Below are 16418 nucleotides of genomic sequence, written 5' to 3'. Positions count from 1 at the left end.
TCAGAACCATCTGTTGGAACATAAAAGTAAATAATTGGGGCTCATGAACCAGAACAGAATCATGGTCATCAGGCAAAAACACTATAATCAATCAGATGGTCCGAACGAAATCCCTGAAAATAGGATGGACTCCCAGGCCATGGGCCATTGGGTGTTATGACAGTTGTCGTTGAGTGTTTCTGAAGGTTTCGTGCAATGTTGTTGGTTTTGATTGAGATTTGAGAAAGCTCGAAAATTACAGTGAATGGAAATTCAGGTAGATGGCTGAGTGGACCAGGAGTTCTTTGGCCATTTAATGAGCTCACCAATTGGTGGCTCTCTGGTTTCCGTTGAGAAAGGGAGGTCCAACACTTTTAATGCGTGTGTGTATTTTCTTCTGCCAAGTTGAGAATTTAAATTTGAAGCGGCCAGTTTTGACAGTGCAATTGTTGATTTGTTTCAGAGCTCGGCCAAGGCCAGTGTATGTGGACCGATGAGGACCGTGAAACTGGCCTTGGCCGAGGAGGACTGTGCAATTGTTTCAATGGGTTGAGTTCTTCTCTACCTTGGCTTGAAGATGAAGATGAACTTGGCCAAAAATCAATTTTGAACAGTTGTCAAATTGCCAAGTTCTATTCAAATTCTTTAAAACTTCTATAAAATAAATGAACTAACCAATTAATCCGAAGACGTTGGATCGTGATGGACGTGGACCCTCTCTTAATGGGACCCAATATCAGTAATTTTCCCTAAATCTAAAGATTAGATGGTCAAAGGAAAAAGACAGACACGAAAAGTTCTGACTGAAACAAAGGTGAAATTACCAAACACACATACAAACATCTCATAAATAAAATGTTTGGCAAAGGTACATACACTTTGATTTAGGGGAACTATCAATTAATATGATATAAAACGGGAGGGAGGGGGCGGCCATGACAAAATTCCAGTCCAACACAATCAAACTGCTCTTCTATCATCGGAAAACTATGGAATTCCCTTTCAATAAGGCTGTGTTTGGTTTCAAGGAAAACCTTTACTAATCTTGTATAGGTTTCCCTACCTTTCCCTTCCTTTCTCTACTTTTTTCCCCCAAATCAAACATAGCATAAGAGAATCATATCCAAGTTAGCCTCCATCGTTTTGTTGAGCCTCGCACAGATGTATCAGCCGGCAGCAATAAGAAATTCGGAAGCTTTGCATCATCTCTTGCATACCCTCAGTCTGTATCAACTATCAAGTAGATGTAAGAGGATTTCCAGAGAGACCCCCCCCCCCCGGTGCTCAACATGGACCTCCATCAAATTCACAATATCATCATCAACATTTTGTATTATATTCCTTCTTCGAACCTACCACTAGCCTTTTCTCAGTCGAATCAGCAGTGAAACAGCTTCCGTCTGGACTGCCAGGGTGCAGTCTGAAAGGACCTTGGCCAGCGCTTGGATAATGGAATTGAGGGGAAAGGTAGTCTTCATGCCTCCTAAAGGAGCAAGGACGGGAGAGAGAGGATCTGATTATTAGCATAGCCAAGTGACCAACAAGGGAACCGCTCCATCTATTTGTGTAAATAAATTCTTGTTTTGAGGACAGCCTTTCATGAGGGAGGCCAATGAATGGGGGGCAGGGGGGCTTTATGCTGAACTTCATGGGACCCTGGTGAAATGGATCTTAGAATTTACTCCCACCTGAGAATCTGGTCCTCGCAATTGAATGGTTTTTCAAATTCTTCGCTGGTTGGGATTATGCCATTCTTCTTTGATTCTTTCTGAAGCCCTTTTGGCAATAACTTTCCTTGACGATTAGATTAATGATTCAAATCAAGGATGGTAATACATGAATGTCACAAAACTTCATTTTCATTTTCAAGCCTTATCTTCTTAATTCCCTGTTTTGACACTTATGCAATGCCATGACTATATTGAATATTGATGAATAAAAATCATGAAAAAATAATAGGTAAAAGGTTTAGCAATTCCCTTGATGTGCTGAAAAGATGATCTTAAAAATCAAAATGCAGCCATCAATTATTTGATGATGCATAGACAAAGGGTAAAAGAATTCAATGGTCCAATGGATAACCAGGCCCACAAACAAAATCGAAGACCCAAAGATTGTCAATATGGGTCACAAGAACTGAATATCCATCAAAAACAATTGCAAGCTGTTTGGAACTACAATGTTTATTCCAACAGGAGAGTTGCAAGCTGCATTAATGATGGTCATCATCACCATGGCCATCAGGTGGTCCTCCAGGACCAACCACTTCCAACTGGAAAACATCAAAAAGAAAGAAGTAAGAAAGCTTCCACCAAATAATGAAAGCAATTGTATGGTGATGAACAGAGTAACAAAAATCACCTTGTCACAATAATTATTTTGTGCAACAATCCTATTTATCTGCATGTGCCAGACTGCCAGAGAAAGGATTACAGAGTGATAGAATTTTCTTGATTATTTGTTGGGTTGCAATGACCTTATGGTGGTTTGCCAATCAGTGCTTAAGCACATAAAGGAATTAACAATAGAGATTGGGGACATGAATCCCAGAAACTATGCATGGTATAGTGTCTATGAATCGTACACCTCTCATACTAAGGGGGTGTTCTTTTTTCGGATTTTGAGAGAGGGGAAAGTTGGTCAATGGGATTTTTATTCCCATTGACTAAGAATCCCATGTTCTTTTTCAGATTTAAGTGGAGACCGGGGAAAGTTTATTTTCCTAGGTACCACTTACCCGAGTAAGTGATACCCATCTCATAGGTGGATAAATAACTTTCCCACATAGGGGGAAAGTTGCCAACACTTGAATGGGTCAAAAATACCCCTTTTAATAATGGATTTTTATGGCTAAAATGGTCATTGCCTTATTTATATGAGAAATAAAAGAACATGGGTAAATGCACTTATCTGGGTAAGTGTTTCCCAGGAAAAACTTACTCAAGTAACTACATTTACCCAGGTAAGTAACTTACTGAAAAGCGAACAGGGCCTAAGGGCCTATTTGTTTCCTCTTAACTCTTATCTTTTAAGATGGATCTTTTAACTTTAAGAGAAAAATGGTTGTTCGTTTCCTCTTATCTCTTATCTCTTAAAGTGCAATCATACAAGTTTTTGTTTTCCAATGATACCCCAAAAAGTACAAACAAAAACTCTCATATATGGGGTCAAAATGGATATTTGATAATTTTCTGAATTCAGAATTCAGAACAACATTCTCTACATTCAGAGATCAGAGGAAAGAAAAGTTCACCAATACCAATATACCTCTTAATGTAATTATTGCACTTTTAGATGTCAGACTTCAGAGCAAACAAACAGGCCCTAAAACTACTAATGTTGTTGCTTGTGATTGAGATTACTATGGCTGCTCAACCTAAAATGTCTATTGGAGATTTTATCTTTTTTTTTTTTTTCTGATAAAGTGCTACTAATGCAAATCCAAGTTGAATATCAGTTTAGTCTCCTACCCATACCTCACTACAGCTGTACATTGAGAACATTTCCTGCATTGCATGTTCATGGGGAGATGTTCCCAACGTACAACTGTAATGTCATGTGGGTGGGTGTGAGTAGGATTCTTGTGGGTAGGAGATCTGAATTGGTTGAATACATGATTTTAGAGCATAAAGCTTGGAAATGTGCTAGTGACCAGTTTGAGTGTCACCCTCAACTTACCACAAAATATTGAGAACACACTGGGCACTCATGTGGCTTGCCTTTCTCCAGCCAAAACCAAACGACATCATGCTCATCCTCTGCAAATATATGAGAATCGTATTATACAGTAGGGAAAAAACAAAATAAAAGAGAAATGATGCAGATTTCATCAATAAAAGGAAGAAAAAAGTGGAGAAAAATAAAAGCATTAGATCTACCTCCTTCACCACCAGGGCATCCAACTATTCTTTTGTCATAAACAGATTTAATAACAGCTGGTGCTTCCTACAAGCATAAACATGGCAAAAATCTAAATACATGACACGTTCATGAAATCACAGAATGCAAGAATGGTCATGGCAATGAATAATAAATTAATAATAGATCACCATCATTAAGCACAAAAGAAATCTGGAAAAAACAAAAATGAATATGTAAGGGAGATATAGCATGCAAGGTTGCTGTAGAAGACAATCATAATATCCAGTGGTAAAGCAAACATTAAGTAAAAACTAAGAAGATAACCGTATGGTCTTTCCAGATCATTATGTTTTATGTTTCTCTTACAAAAGTAAGATGTTTTGATGAGTATTTTGGCATTTGGCCATGTTACAAACACAAAAATTGGTAAGCCAATATTTCCCAGTTGAATAAAGAGGCATATCCAATTTGGTTATGGCCATCTAGGGCCTTGGGGTAATTACCTTTTGCTGCTATTTTATAAGGTAATCAATTGCACCACAGAACTAATTCCCTCTTACTGCTTTTTGCATAAGGTAATTAGATATTCATCATTTCTAAGAGGGTTCAGTTCACTACTCCTAAATACCCCAGATAGCCAATACCAGCATTGAGTAATGGCCTTTTCATAATCAATTGCACCACATGATCAGTTCCTTCTTATAGCTTCTTGCATAAGATAATTAGATATCATGTTTTATCCTTATTTTCTCTATATATTTGTTGTTTCTGATAGGATCCAGTTCACCACTCCCAAGTTCCCAAATAGCCAGGAGGCCCAGGACCAGAATTAGGTAATATGGCCTTCTCTATATTTTTCATTGAGAACATCCATATGCTTATGGAGGATGTATCAGTAACTAGTGGTGAATAAGTTTTTAAAGGTAAAATGTACATCTTGCTTGGACGTTCATTGGAAACTGAAGAACATAAATCAAAAGAACAAATCCTAGAAGTGTATCTATTTGCACCAAATATTAAGCAGCAGTCCTGTTCCAACTCTAAAATGTAAACCAAACGATTGAAAGAATCCTCTCAACAACCAAGACAGAAATATGTACACATAGAACCCAAAGAACAAGGGTATTCACCAAATAAATAGCTTCAGCAACAGCCACTTCACAAAAGAATGACAATTACATTAATTATTTGTTGCCTTTGACATTTTTGTTAACTACTGGATGAGTACCCAGTCTACCTTCCCCATGACCCTAATTATCTGGGACTGTCATTGAGTAATGACCTTTTATTAGATGAGTCATGAGTAAATTCAATGATCCCTCAAAACTTGGTATAATTTGAAACAAACACATAACATCCAGAAAAGAATCTGTAGTTTGGCACAGAAAAGCACACAACTGCAAATATTATTTGACACATTGAAAGTTTGAGGGGCTATAGAAATATATTATACTACAGAGAATGCACAAAATCACAGAAACCATGACACTAAATTCACCATGAGCAGTTGACAAATCACAAGATAGGAGCTGAATTATTAAATATTGTAGCAAAGGGAAAATGGAAGCACTTCTCTACTTTATGAGGACTAAAATCTAGCAAGATCAATGCTGATAAAAAAAATCTAGTAAGATCAAGTGAAGTTATGAATGTATCAAAGAATTAGCAAATCTGTGAACTCAGTACCAGCGATTTAAAAGGCGCACCTAGGCGCACAGGCACAGCCCTTTCAAAAGGCACACGCCTGGTGCACCTAGGCATGCGCCCAATGCGCCTTGCGCCTTTTGAAAATTGGACACTTTTTTGCTTTCTTGAACCTAGCAGCTGGGCAGGGGGCTCTGGCCCCGGACCCCGTGCCACGCCCCTTGAGGCAAGCCCAAACAAGTCCACCGGAGCTCCGAAAACCCCCTATTTGGTAATGTTGTTCATTCATTCATCCTAATAGAATATATTCTTAAAAAGCAATTAAAATTATAAAATCAATATTTTTGTTGAGAACTAAGAATTTAAGACCCTAACATGGACTTCTTTGGGCTTGCCTCAAGGGGCATGGCACAAAGGTGGCTCATAGAATCAGGAATATAATATGCTTTACATCACATTAGCTACTTGAAGTAATACAATTGAGGAAACTGTTTTATATGTTTGATTTCATTTTTAAATTCTCATTTGAATATGCTTTACATATTATGTTTATGTATTTTAATTTTAGATAATATGTTTTTTAAAACATTTATTTTAAAATTTTAAAGTTTAAATTTATATTTTTTATTAATATTATGTTTAATATTTTATTTTTTAATTTTTTTTTAATTTTTGGCTTTTTTATTTTCTGACTTTTTTTAGCTTTTTTTTTTTAATTTTTGCGCCTTGCTTCAAAAAGGCGTGCCTCGCCTTGCGCCTCAGGCACAAATTGGCCCCTGCGCCTTTTTTGCGCCTTGTACTTTTAAAACATTGTTCAGTACAGATTAAGAGAATGAACTGTTAAGACCAGGAACTCATGCTGTGGTGGTGGTGGTGATGATAATGGCAACAACAATGATGATGAAGATGAGAAAAAAAAAAAAAGTTCTTGCCTTAATCTATTTTCCAAATCCAAGGTACTATCTGTATATATCTTCCAAGTACTAAACTTACTTTTGTTTGTTCTAAGTAATGCCAATATGCCACCAGCATTAGCATTCGATGCATGAATAAAATATTAGAAGCACATATGGTTGATTTAATGTGGTTAATATTTAAAAACATCCTTCTCTTAACATTACGAAATTCTTTTAGAGTACTAATGTTTTAGAGTCTGCAAATCCTACTCAAGGTTCAAAGTATCGATACAGTACACCCCATATCGGGCGTATCGTATCTTTTGGTCTCAATATACCTATTTACAGGTGTTTTGGGACCCCCATTTATTTCAATAAAAGACCACTTAAGAAACAACTTCAAAAATCAAATTTTGAAAAAAAAATAAAAAAAATAATTAATCGGTGAGTACACCCCTGCCGATACACAGAGGTGTATCAATACTTTGAACCTTGGTCCTACTTCATTGCAATAAAGGCAATCCTTGCCTCTCCAATGGAAGAACAAGTCTGCAAAAGGTATTTCCTTTCTACCAGAGTGTCACTCCTTTTGCTTGCATGCCACATACTCAACATTATATATATATTAGGCACAAAGCTGAACATGCTATGTTACTAAAGCAACCTATGGGAAATCACCAATCATAATGTTTCTATTTTTTGTTGGTTTATTAATCACAAACAGCCATTAGTCGACAAAAAATCCTTCCTTTCTTTCTATAGTGTTTGTATTTTGGACTGATGATCAAGTATGACACTTAAGTTGAACACATAGAATATGAACAGAAATGCTTAGATCAATGTGTTTGGTTTATTGAAGGCTTAGATTACAATTAATATATAGCACAGGTAGACGGTAAACTATATCTATATTGTGCTTAAGGTCCAACCTATTCAAGGTCCTCATAGCCTGCCCAGAGGGGAAATTCAAATGAATTAAGTATAAATCAACAACATATAGCTCTATATGTAGTTGAGAATACAATCTATATTGCTTCAGATGACTAGAATATTTTTCTCCCTAGATAGGCATGACACTCTTTTCTCATAAATATATAGTCCAGCAAGTTGACATTACGAGTTCAATGTTCTTTTCTCTAAAGTTGACTCAAAAAAAGAGAAGAAAACAAGGAGATAAAAAGGTCCATCATCAGAGTGATCTTCTAGAAAAAACGGAATCCACATAAAACGAAGAGTCAATTAGCATTTGTGTCACTCTGTAACTGATTAAAAGAAACGTTATGCATTGGCGTCAATGACTGATTCACCAAAACTGGTGGCTTTAACAAACATCGATGTCAATATGTTAAGAGTAGGAACAAATTAGCATTTCTCTCTAACCTCACCATCTGATGTAAAAGGTAATATGCATTCAAGAAAATCAAGTTTAGGGAATCACAAATAGAAATCAATACTAACCTTGGTACCAAAAGGACCAACAGGATAATCCATTTCAAGAAGATTCCTTCCCTAAACAAAAAGATAAAAATACAAATCATAAACGTGTGTCAAATATGGCAAATCAAATACCAAAGCGCAACCAACAACATCAACGAATTGAAAAAATAAATAAATAAATAAAGGAAAGAGGAAAAGGCAAATTACCTCAAGCTCTGCCTCCAGCTCTTCCCGCTCATGTCCGGTGGCTATGGGTATAACATCTTCCACCCTCTTCTTCCCTTTGGACAGAATAGTATCTGCCACCAATTCAATCACGAAAACACATTCCCGTCAAAGACAAAAGCCCATCTCTCCCTCATTTCCACACAAACAACAAAACCAATCTAAACCAGAGCCATACGCCACTAAAAAGATCTAAAAACAAACCAAAACTTAGGGTTCCAATAAAATCGTTACCGGCATCGGAAGTGGCCTGGTGAGAAAACAAATGTGCAGTTCTCTGGAACGGATACGGTGCCGATGACGAGGACACCGAAGTGAGTGCTCGGTTTCTTAAAATCTTCTCTCCGCTGATGACGGATCGATCAAGTTTCACAGCGGATCTCCATGAAACCAGAGCCTGCAAGTGAGAAGAAACCCTTCTCCACATCGTTGTAGTGAGATTAGATTCTCAGGTCGCCCCCTCCCGAGTCCCGAGTAGCGCTTCCCTCCTCTCTTCCTATTATTCTCTGTTATCAACTGGGGAACTATTTTTTTTGTTTCTCCCCAACGAATGCAGCAGCCGTCCACCTCGATCAGCATTTCTAAATTCTTTCCAGGAACAAACTTGACTGGGGTGATCGATCGGTGATGGGTGAGGGTGATCGACTCGCGCGTGGGAATCCCGAAGATCACTAGTGACACGTGCTAGATATAGAAGTCAATGGTGAAGTGGTGCTTACTCGCTTTGGATTGGGATAGGATCTGCTCCTTACAAACTGCGCCACACACCGACCTCACACAACATATCAGCCGTGCACTTTGAACATCTCCTTGTAAATTTTTTATTCCCAGATGCATCGCTGATACGTGCTATGAGGTCGGTGTGAGGCGCGTTCTGTGAGGAGCAGACCTGAACTCGCTTGGGTTGCATACATCTTAAGCCTCCTCTAATGCGGAAACCGTTACGTGATTTCTATGGGCGGCAGGCCGGGCCTGATGAGTATTGAGTGATGCCTCCTTGAGATTGGAAATGGGCCCAAATATTATAAAAAAAAAAAAAGGGCCAATTGGCCCTGTTCCCCTTTCAGAGCCAGGAAAATCAGGCTTCCGAGTCAACTTCGGAGGTCTCAGGTTAGTTGAGCAAAGAGCATAAGTACAGATGTGCCGTCTCATAGCCATAGGTGGTAGCCCTTGCCCAATGTGATGGGCTTTGGCTGCAATCTTAAAGCTGTGGGTCCTGCCCAGGTGAATAGGATGCATTTATTAAATGACCCCGAGAATTGGCCCAAGGCCCACTATGCCATTGATAACTCAAACAAGGCATTCAAGAAGCTCCCGCACAACAAAAGTTCAGTTCTTTTTTTTTTTTTTTTTTTTTCGGGATATATCAGTTTAGGTCAAGACAAAATTAGAGGAGCAAAGTTAGTAGCCAGCTGGCGACCGTTTGACTATGCGAGGTTGTTCAGCCATTTTTTATTGGGGTTTTTGGTAACTAAACCCTCAAGATAAATGGATCAAAAAGAAAAAGAAAGCAACCAATCTGCTGTGGTATTTTGGATCAGTTTGGAAGGAGTACAAATGTATTTTGTATTATTTTGTATCTACTTATAAGAAATATATATTTTTTGCTGATGTGGCAATTTCAAAAAATAAATGAAAAAAACATTCATATTGTAAAAAAGCCCCTAAAATCTCGTTTTCAATTCTTAAAACAGATTTTTATAACAAATTACTTATTCAATAGGTTGGGCTGCACATTGACCATTAAAGCTTCTATTAACAATGATTCAAGTACTATTAGATGTACATCTTCCATATAGGTTTATTGTCCGATGCTTTGTCCCAAGACTATCCACCAATGTTTATATAAAAAAATAAAAATAAAAAAACGATTTTTTCTTTTTTTTTTATAAAGACATAATTCATTAAAGGGGTTCTAAGCAGATAAGGGCAACTTTTCGCCCCTAATATCACTAAAAACAATAATAACTGAAATAGGATAACATTTATGAAAAAATATCAAATAAGGGCACTGTAATACACTCCCCTCTTTAAACCCGTAGATTGTGTAGTAGAGACCTTCAAATGGAGACCTAAGTGGCACAAAGCGAAAGAGAGGAGGGTGGTGGTGTGGCGACAAGAACTGAAAGAGAGAGAGAGAGAGAGTGGTTTGTCTTTATAGGGGTGTCGGATATGCACTCTGTATACCTCGATGGATTCAATTTAGTTGAAAATTCTCAATGGTATAATATCATTGGAATAAAATAAAGAAATGATTGGTTTATTCATTGGTCTGCCCCAAATATAGAGTGTGATGTTTACTACAAGTGCAGAAGTGCATATGTTCAAAAGTTGTAATGTAGTAGATTCACCAATTTGTAGTTGTTTGAATGGATTCACACCAAGTCAACATTGGAGTGGAGTATGGGAAATTGGTCCAGTGGGTGTGAGAGGACTTAATTACAATGTGAGAGAAATAGCAGCAACAATGAAAAAGAGAAAGCAAATGGATTCTTGGTTTGTTGATAATCATGAGAAGCAATGTAAAGAGTAGTGTTTAAACAACTATTCTTGTATAGCTTACGCTTTTGATGGCAGCATAAGATGTATGTCTTAGAGCAAAAATTTGATCGATTTGCAGAAATTATTTACTGGCGAGTGAACCTTTACATTTGTTTACCTTATTTAGAACTTGGTGGCAAGACCTGAGGCTGGAGGTGGGGGAGGTTTGTCCTGCTCTTCGGTACTTTCAGAAGAGGAAGGAGGTGAACAGTGCTAGTGCCCTTGTTTGATATTTTTCAAAAAAAAATTTATTGTGTTTTAGAAATTATATTAACAGGGTTATTTTTATTAATATTAAGGGCAAAAAGTTGTCGTTATCTGATAGAACCCCTTCATTAAAAGGGATTAAGGAGGATACATCAAAGAGTAATCAGAGTGAATAATAGATAATATCACTGGGACATTCAGTCTCAAGATGAGAAAGACCAAAAACCGTTAACTTTATGCTTAGATATGTCATGAGTCAACATGTTGGAGTTTCTTGGGGTATTCTTGAAAGTACCAGTGGTGAACCTATCCTTGAGAAGAAGAATGTTTGCGATTGTGATGGTACCTCCGAAGTAGGCAGATCGGCTCCAGTGGTGCAATTTGTTAATAGCTTCCATCATCAAAAGGGCATTAGTCTCAAATCTGACATATTGTAGTCTAAAAGTGGGGTAGAAACAAAACCCTTCAATAGGACTGAAGAGTTCAATAAAATCAGTAACAAACTAGAGACTTAAAAGTATATATGGACATCTAGTTGGAGGTGACGTTTGAACTAAAGAGTTGGGAGAAAGGGAATCCATAGGTTCTTGTTAGATCCTCTCCAAATCTCCACTTCCAATCCTCCAATATAGGCCATGAAACAGTACGTCTCTACCTTCAATGGCACTCCACCATATAGCAAAGAGGGGTTGCTACCAATGTCTGCAACGAGGAAATAACCGAAGATTTTTCTAGGAAAATTTGGGTAGAATACCAAGCTCTCCTATGTTTTTACTACTACATAACGATAACCAATTGATCTAGGTGAGAATTCATTCATCATCTTGTGACCACAAAATAAGGTAGAGCACTTATTTGATCTAGGTCAATAACGTGCTTGGACAAATTGAAATGACTCACGACATAGTTCAAGGAAGAGGTGATCACTAATTTTATCATTACTTCTTGTCCAGATTGAGAGAGAAGAGACATTTTCTAGCCTTTCATCTTAAACATTGCCTTCTTTATGATAGAGTAAAAGATTTTGCTTTTTTTTTTTTTGCTTTTCCATGATTGATGGAAAGCCCAAGGTAGGTTCCCCAGGACTAAACTTCCTTGATACACAAGTTTCTAGAGAGAATCTTATGGAACCGCCTGGGATATTTTTTGAGAACATTATCTCTACTTTGTTCTAGTTTATCAATTGGCTTGAACTATTCCAATACTCATCAAGAAGATTTCTCAAGGTTAGGTAGTTTTCAACATCAGCCTTTGACAAGAAGACATAATCACCAGCATATAATAAGTAACATAGGGTTGGGTCGCTTTTGCTAAGTTAGATTCCCTAGAGAGATCCTTTAGATATCACCTTATTAACAAAGCAAGAAAGTGCATGTACTACAATCATAAAAGAGCAGGGGAAAGAGGGATCCCCTGTTGGATCCCATAAGTGGGGTGAATGTTCTCTCCACAAGATTTGTTAAGCATTGAAAAAAAAAATAGCTATGAAAATACATTAGTAGATCATATCTTGCAATTCTTGAGCAAATCCTAGTTGCTCAATGACTGACATGAGGAAGGGCTACTCAAGCCTATCAAAGGCTTTGTCCAAATCAAGCTTAACAACCATATAATATGAACATCCTTTCTTTTCTGTATTAAGATAACGAAAATCCTTAAATGTTGTAATAACATTGTCCAAGATATATATATTTTCAACAAAGGCACATTGGTTCTAAATAAAGATACTAGAGATAATAGGCTTTAGGCGATTCAGAAGGCATTTTGATAAAGTGTGATGACAAACATTAGTGAGGTTGATGGCTCTATAACCTATGATGTTAGATGGCTTCTTCACCTTAGGGATTAGGACATTGTTTGTACTATTAAGACCATTGCTAATGCATCTTGAACCATATATCTAAGTGATGTCATCTCACACTAAGTATGAAAATTTCTGATAAAGCAAGGCTTGAAATCCGTCTGGAACTGGTGCTGTTAGTGCACCAGTAGAGTTAGTAACAAATTTAATCTCATCTAGAGAGATGCTACAAAATCTTTGAGCTTATCTCTACTAAAATTTGAGGAATTGTGCCGGAGATAATTTTTGGTCCATATCAGGAGAGCTTGTAGGGAAAAACTATTGAATGTGGTTAATCCAAGTGGATTCAATCTCGAACTCTAAGGCTAACCACTCCCCATTCTAGCTCTTAAGTGTAAGAATTCTATTCTAGTGACGTCTATTGAGCACTAGCTGGTGGAAGAAACTGGTCTTTAGGCCTCCATCTTATAGCCAAGTGATTCTTGATTTGTAGAGAGAGTGATTGTTTCTATGTTTTCAAAAGTGACTATTCGATCCATCTAATTCGGCCTTTAACTTGACCAAATAAGGATTTATTCCAATCCTTAAGCTTCCTTTGGCAAACTCTTAACTTTTTGGATACCTTTTGATCTATATTCTATAGTGATGAACCTTCGGGAGAAAATAGACCTGGCTTCTGAGATCATGTTTTCCTAGTCAGGGGGTGAAGTCCACACTGTCTCAAAACAAAAAGGTCTTTTTCCAGCCCACTAATGCAGATTGGTGAGTAAAATCATCGGACTATGATCCGAACCAAAGGCCACATTGTTAAAACCCGCAATATCCTCATATTTGAATCACTACAGAATGTTGGCAAAGAAATGGTCTAACCTTTCTTTTATGTTTAAAGAAAGGCTATTATTTGACCAGCTATAAGGGGTGTCATTCCAGCCTAGGTCAATTAGAGCACAATCATCAATTAGGCTTATTAGTTCCCTCATATTTCTAGTGATCTTTGTGTATCCCCTGTTTTTCTCTTTCCAAGAATATATATTATTGAAGTTGTTCCTAATAATCCAAGGTGATTGACTAAGGGGGAATGTTTTTTATTTCCTCCCAAACCAAACATTTGTAGTGGAGAACTAGGCCTCTATGTAATGGTACAATGCCATGTATCATTAAGATGATGAAAGGTGATGATAGTGTCAATGAGCCTCTCAGGCCAATAAGATTTCTAAACAACTCCTTGTTGCCATACAATTAAAAGGCTACTAACTAGGTTTAGAGCCTCTACTATAAAGTGTTGAATCAAACCAAAAAGGTTTAAATTCCTAGTAATCCTATGAGAAGGTATCTTAAGCTCCATGAGGAAAATAAGGATCAGGCGATAACTAGTGAGGTCTGTGGTGTAAAGAGATAGGGTTGTTTTAGTAAATAAACAAGACAAGATGTAAATTGTCTTATTTGCAATCATGTGAGCTCTAGCCATGATGGAATTGTAGTTTGTAACCTCAGGAGTGCTAAGGACTATTGAGATTCAAGTTGACATTCTATCCTACGATTGTCTTAGAATAACCTTTTTGTTAATACGTCATACCTCTTTGGAGGTGTGGTTGCTAAGGTTTGTGTGAGCATGTGCCAAGTGTCACCATGGGATGTGATATAGGAGATGCACATGATTCCATATTGATTTTGGGTGCCAACCCTTGGGTTACTTGGTTTCTCTATAAAGAGTTTTGTCTTAAGTTGTTCTTACATAATTCCCATTCTTGTTGTGGCATTTGACATGAATTTGTGGTTCATAGGCTCCATTGACATACTTCCTTTTATCACTATAGGAGTGAGGCTTTGAGTTTATATCGAGCTCAAGATCAAGATCATTGTCTTCATCTTTGAAACTCCTAGGACAATGCTTTCCATTCTGCTTTTATGTGACCACATTTGTAGCACAAAGTAGGAAGCTTCTCATTGTGGAAGTCTAGCCATAGGTCCTCCTTGTCTTTCCTTTCCTAAGTGGATAAAGATGTAGGAGATCTATGTAGACCCTAACCCATAAATAGTAAAGCCATTTGCCTAGTAGAGGGGTGAAAATAATTTTAACTTCTCCTACCAAGCTTCCTATTCTTCAGGCCATGCTTTCTATGAGTCCATGAAGCAAAACCAATGGATTTGTACCCAAAAATCGCCATGAGTTAGTTGAGCATCTTGAATGTTACCTTCAGAGCCGCATCTTGAAATGTTATAAGGTTATTCATAAAAGGACCATAGACTTTATTCCACAAAATCTTTCATATCTTACCAAAGATTGATGGTTAAGAGGAACTTATCTTCCAAAGGGTCGCTAATTGTAACACCACCTTTTTTGTCCCAAGCTTGAGTGAGTATGTTTCTGACTCCACGATGGTTCACTGATGTAGACTTGGTAAACGAGGGTTTTCATCCAATAACATTATAGAGGCATTTTCCAAGGGATACCTCTTCATGGACTCCATATATATTTATGGTGGAACTTTCCAAGAAGTTTGGAGGATCTTCAAGTATTGAATGTGAGGAGGAAGCACATGCCATATTAGGGTCATTTTAGGAATTAGCTTCTAGTAGGGGAAAAACTAGTAGTAGAATCTACCTTAGAAGTGAGGGGAGAAAAGGAGAACTACTACCAAAGGAGTGGAGAGATAATGGTTACTACGAGAGGAGGAAATAGCTACCCAAAGGAGTCGAGGCTATGTGTGAAAATTCGGCCTAGCCAATTTCTAGGCTTGATAAGAAAAAAGTTTGGTCGAACGGAATTGGAATCTAACTTCCATTCCTAACGGAATGATATACCCTCTCCCTCTTAGGAATGAAATTTTTATTCCATCTAATTCCGAGCTCAATTCCCATCTGAACCAATGAGATAGGGGAAAGAGACCATTTCAATTTGATTCTAAGAGGTACTAATTCCGAATCATATTCTAACCATAAATGTAACAAACCCAAAATCTTATGCTCAAAGGCCAATTTATTACGTACCTAGCAATCACAAGAGCACTCTTAAGAAACCATTGAGATGCCACTTTAATTCTAATTCTCATTAACCATAAACCAATATGTGACACCAAGTAAATAGGAATTGCAATGGGGCGAGTTTAGGGCAAGGACCATATCCTTGTCCCCGATTCCAACTTTGAAACAAAGCCCCATCCCCAGCCCCGATCATCGTCAGGGATAAAAATGACCCTCCATCCCTGATCTACAACAAAGACAAATTCCCCATCAGAGACCCAAATCATCAAAATATTCAATTAAAATTATTTTTGAAAACAAGTTTACTTAAAATAATAGAAAGTTTTTTAAATATAAGAATATTTTAAATATCTTTTGATATACATAATATAATAATATTATATATGTACCTATATAATATATTCAATAAATAAATAAATATATATATATATATATATATATATATATATATTAATCATCGCCCCAAGCAGGTATCACTATTAATCATCGCCCTTACCCTGTTCCTCCCTCGCAAGGCAATCTCCTAACCCAATGGGGTTGGGGAAGCCAAGTACACGATGAGGAGGCAGAAAATTGCCATCCCTACACATAAATCTACATGTCTCTTAAGTCACAATCATATACATGGGCATGAATCCAACCCAATTAATTGTACTTTGTTGCTTCGAAAAGAAAAAAACAAATAGCTTAGTGTTTCATTAGTGACGTGCCAAGATGAATTACACATTGAATCATCACACAAACATTTGAACATGTGGTTTCATTGTTGATGTTGCTCGATCCTGGGTAGTGCAAGAACCAAGGTCACTATCAGATAATCCTTGCCAACAGGGCAGAGCTGA

The 16418-nt window shown here is 37.3% G+C and overlaps 1 protein-coding gene across 1 annotated transcript; it reads right to left on the bottom strand.

Annotated features, from left to right (window-relative positions):
• Positions 1-1870: 1870 nt before the first annotated feature.
• Positions 1871-8705, bottom strand: LOC148842855 (cytochrome c oxidase subunit 5b-2, mitochondrial-like). The gene is made up of 6 exons (XM_088959668.1): positions 8277-8705; positions 8025-8116; positions 7839-7889; positions 3858-3924; positions 3658-3737; positions 1871-2251 (listed from the first exon to the last, which is right to left on the bottom strand). The coding sequence occupies exons 1-6, from the start codon at positions 8467-8469 to the stop codon at positions 2192-2194; spliced, it is 543 nt and encodes a 180-aa protein (XP_088815794.1). The 5' UTR covers positions 8470-8705; the 3' UTR covers positions 1871-2191.
• Positions 8706-16418: the final 7713 nt, after the last annotated feature.

The sequence above is a fragment of the Nelumbo lutea genome, chromosome 8, assembly GCF_056320005.1.
Source record: "Nelumbo lutea isolate HS-2025 chromosome 8, American lotus-T2T, whole genome shotgun sequence".
Lineage (NCBI taxonomy): Eukaryota > Viridiplantae > Streptophyta > Magnoliopsida > Proteales > Nelumbonaceae > Nelumbo > Nelumbo lutea.
Note: the sequence above shows the minus strand (reverse complement) of the source record. Positions and strands in the feature narration are given on the sequence as shown.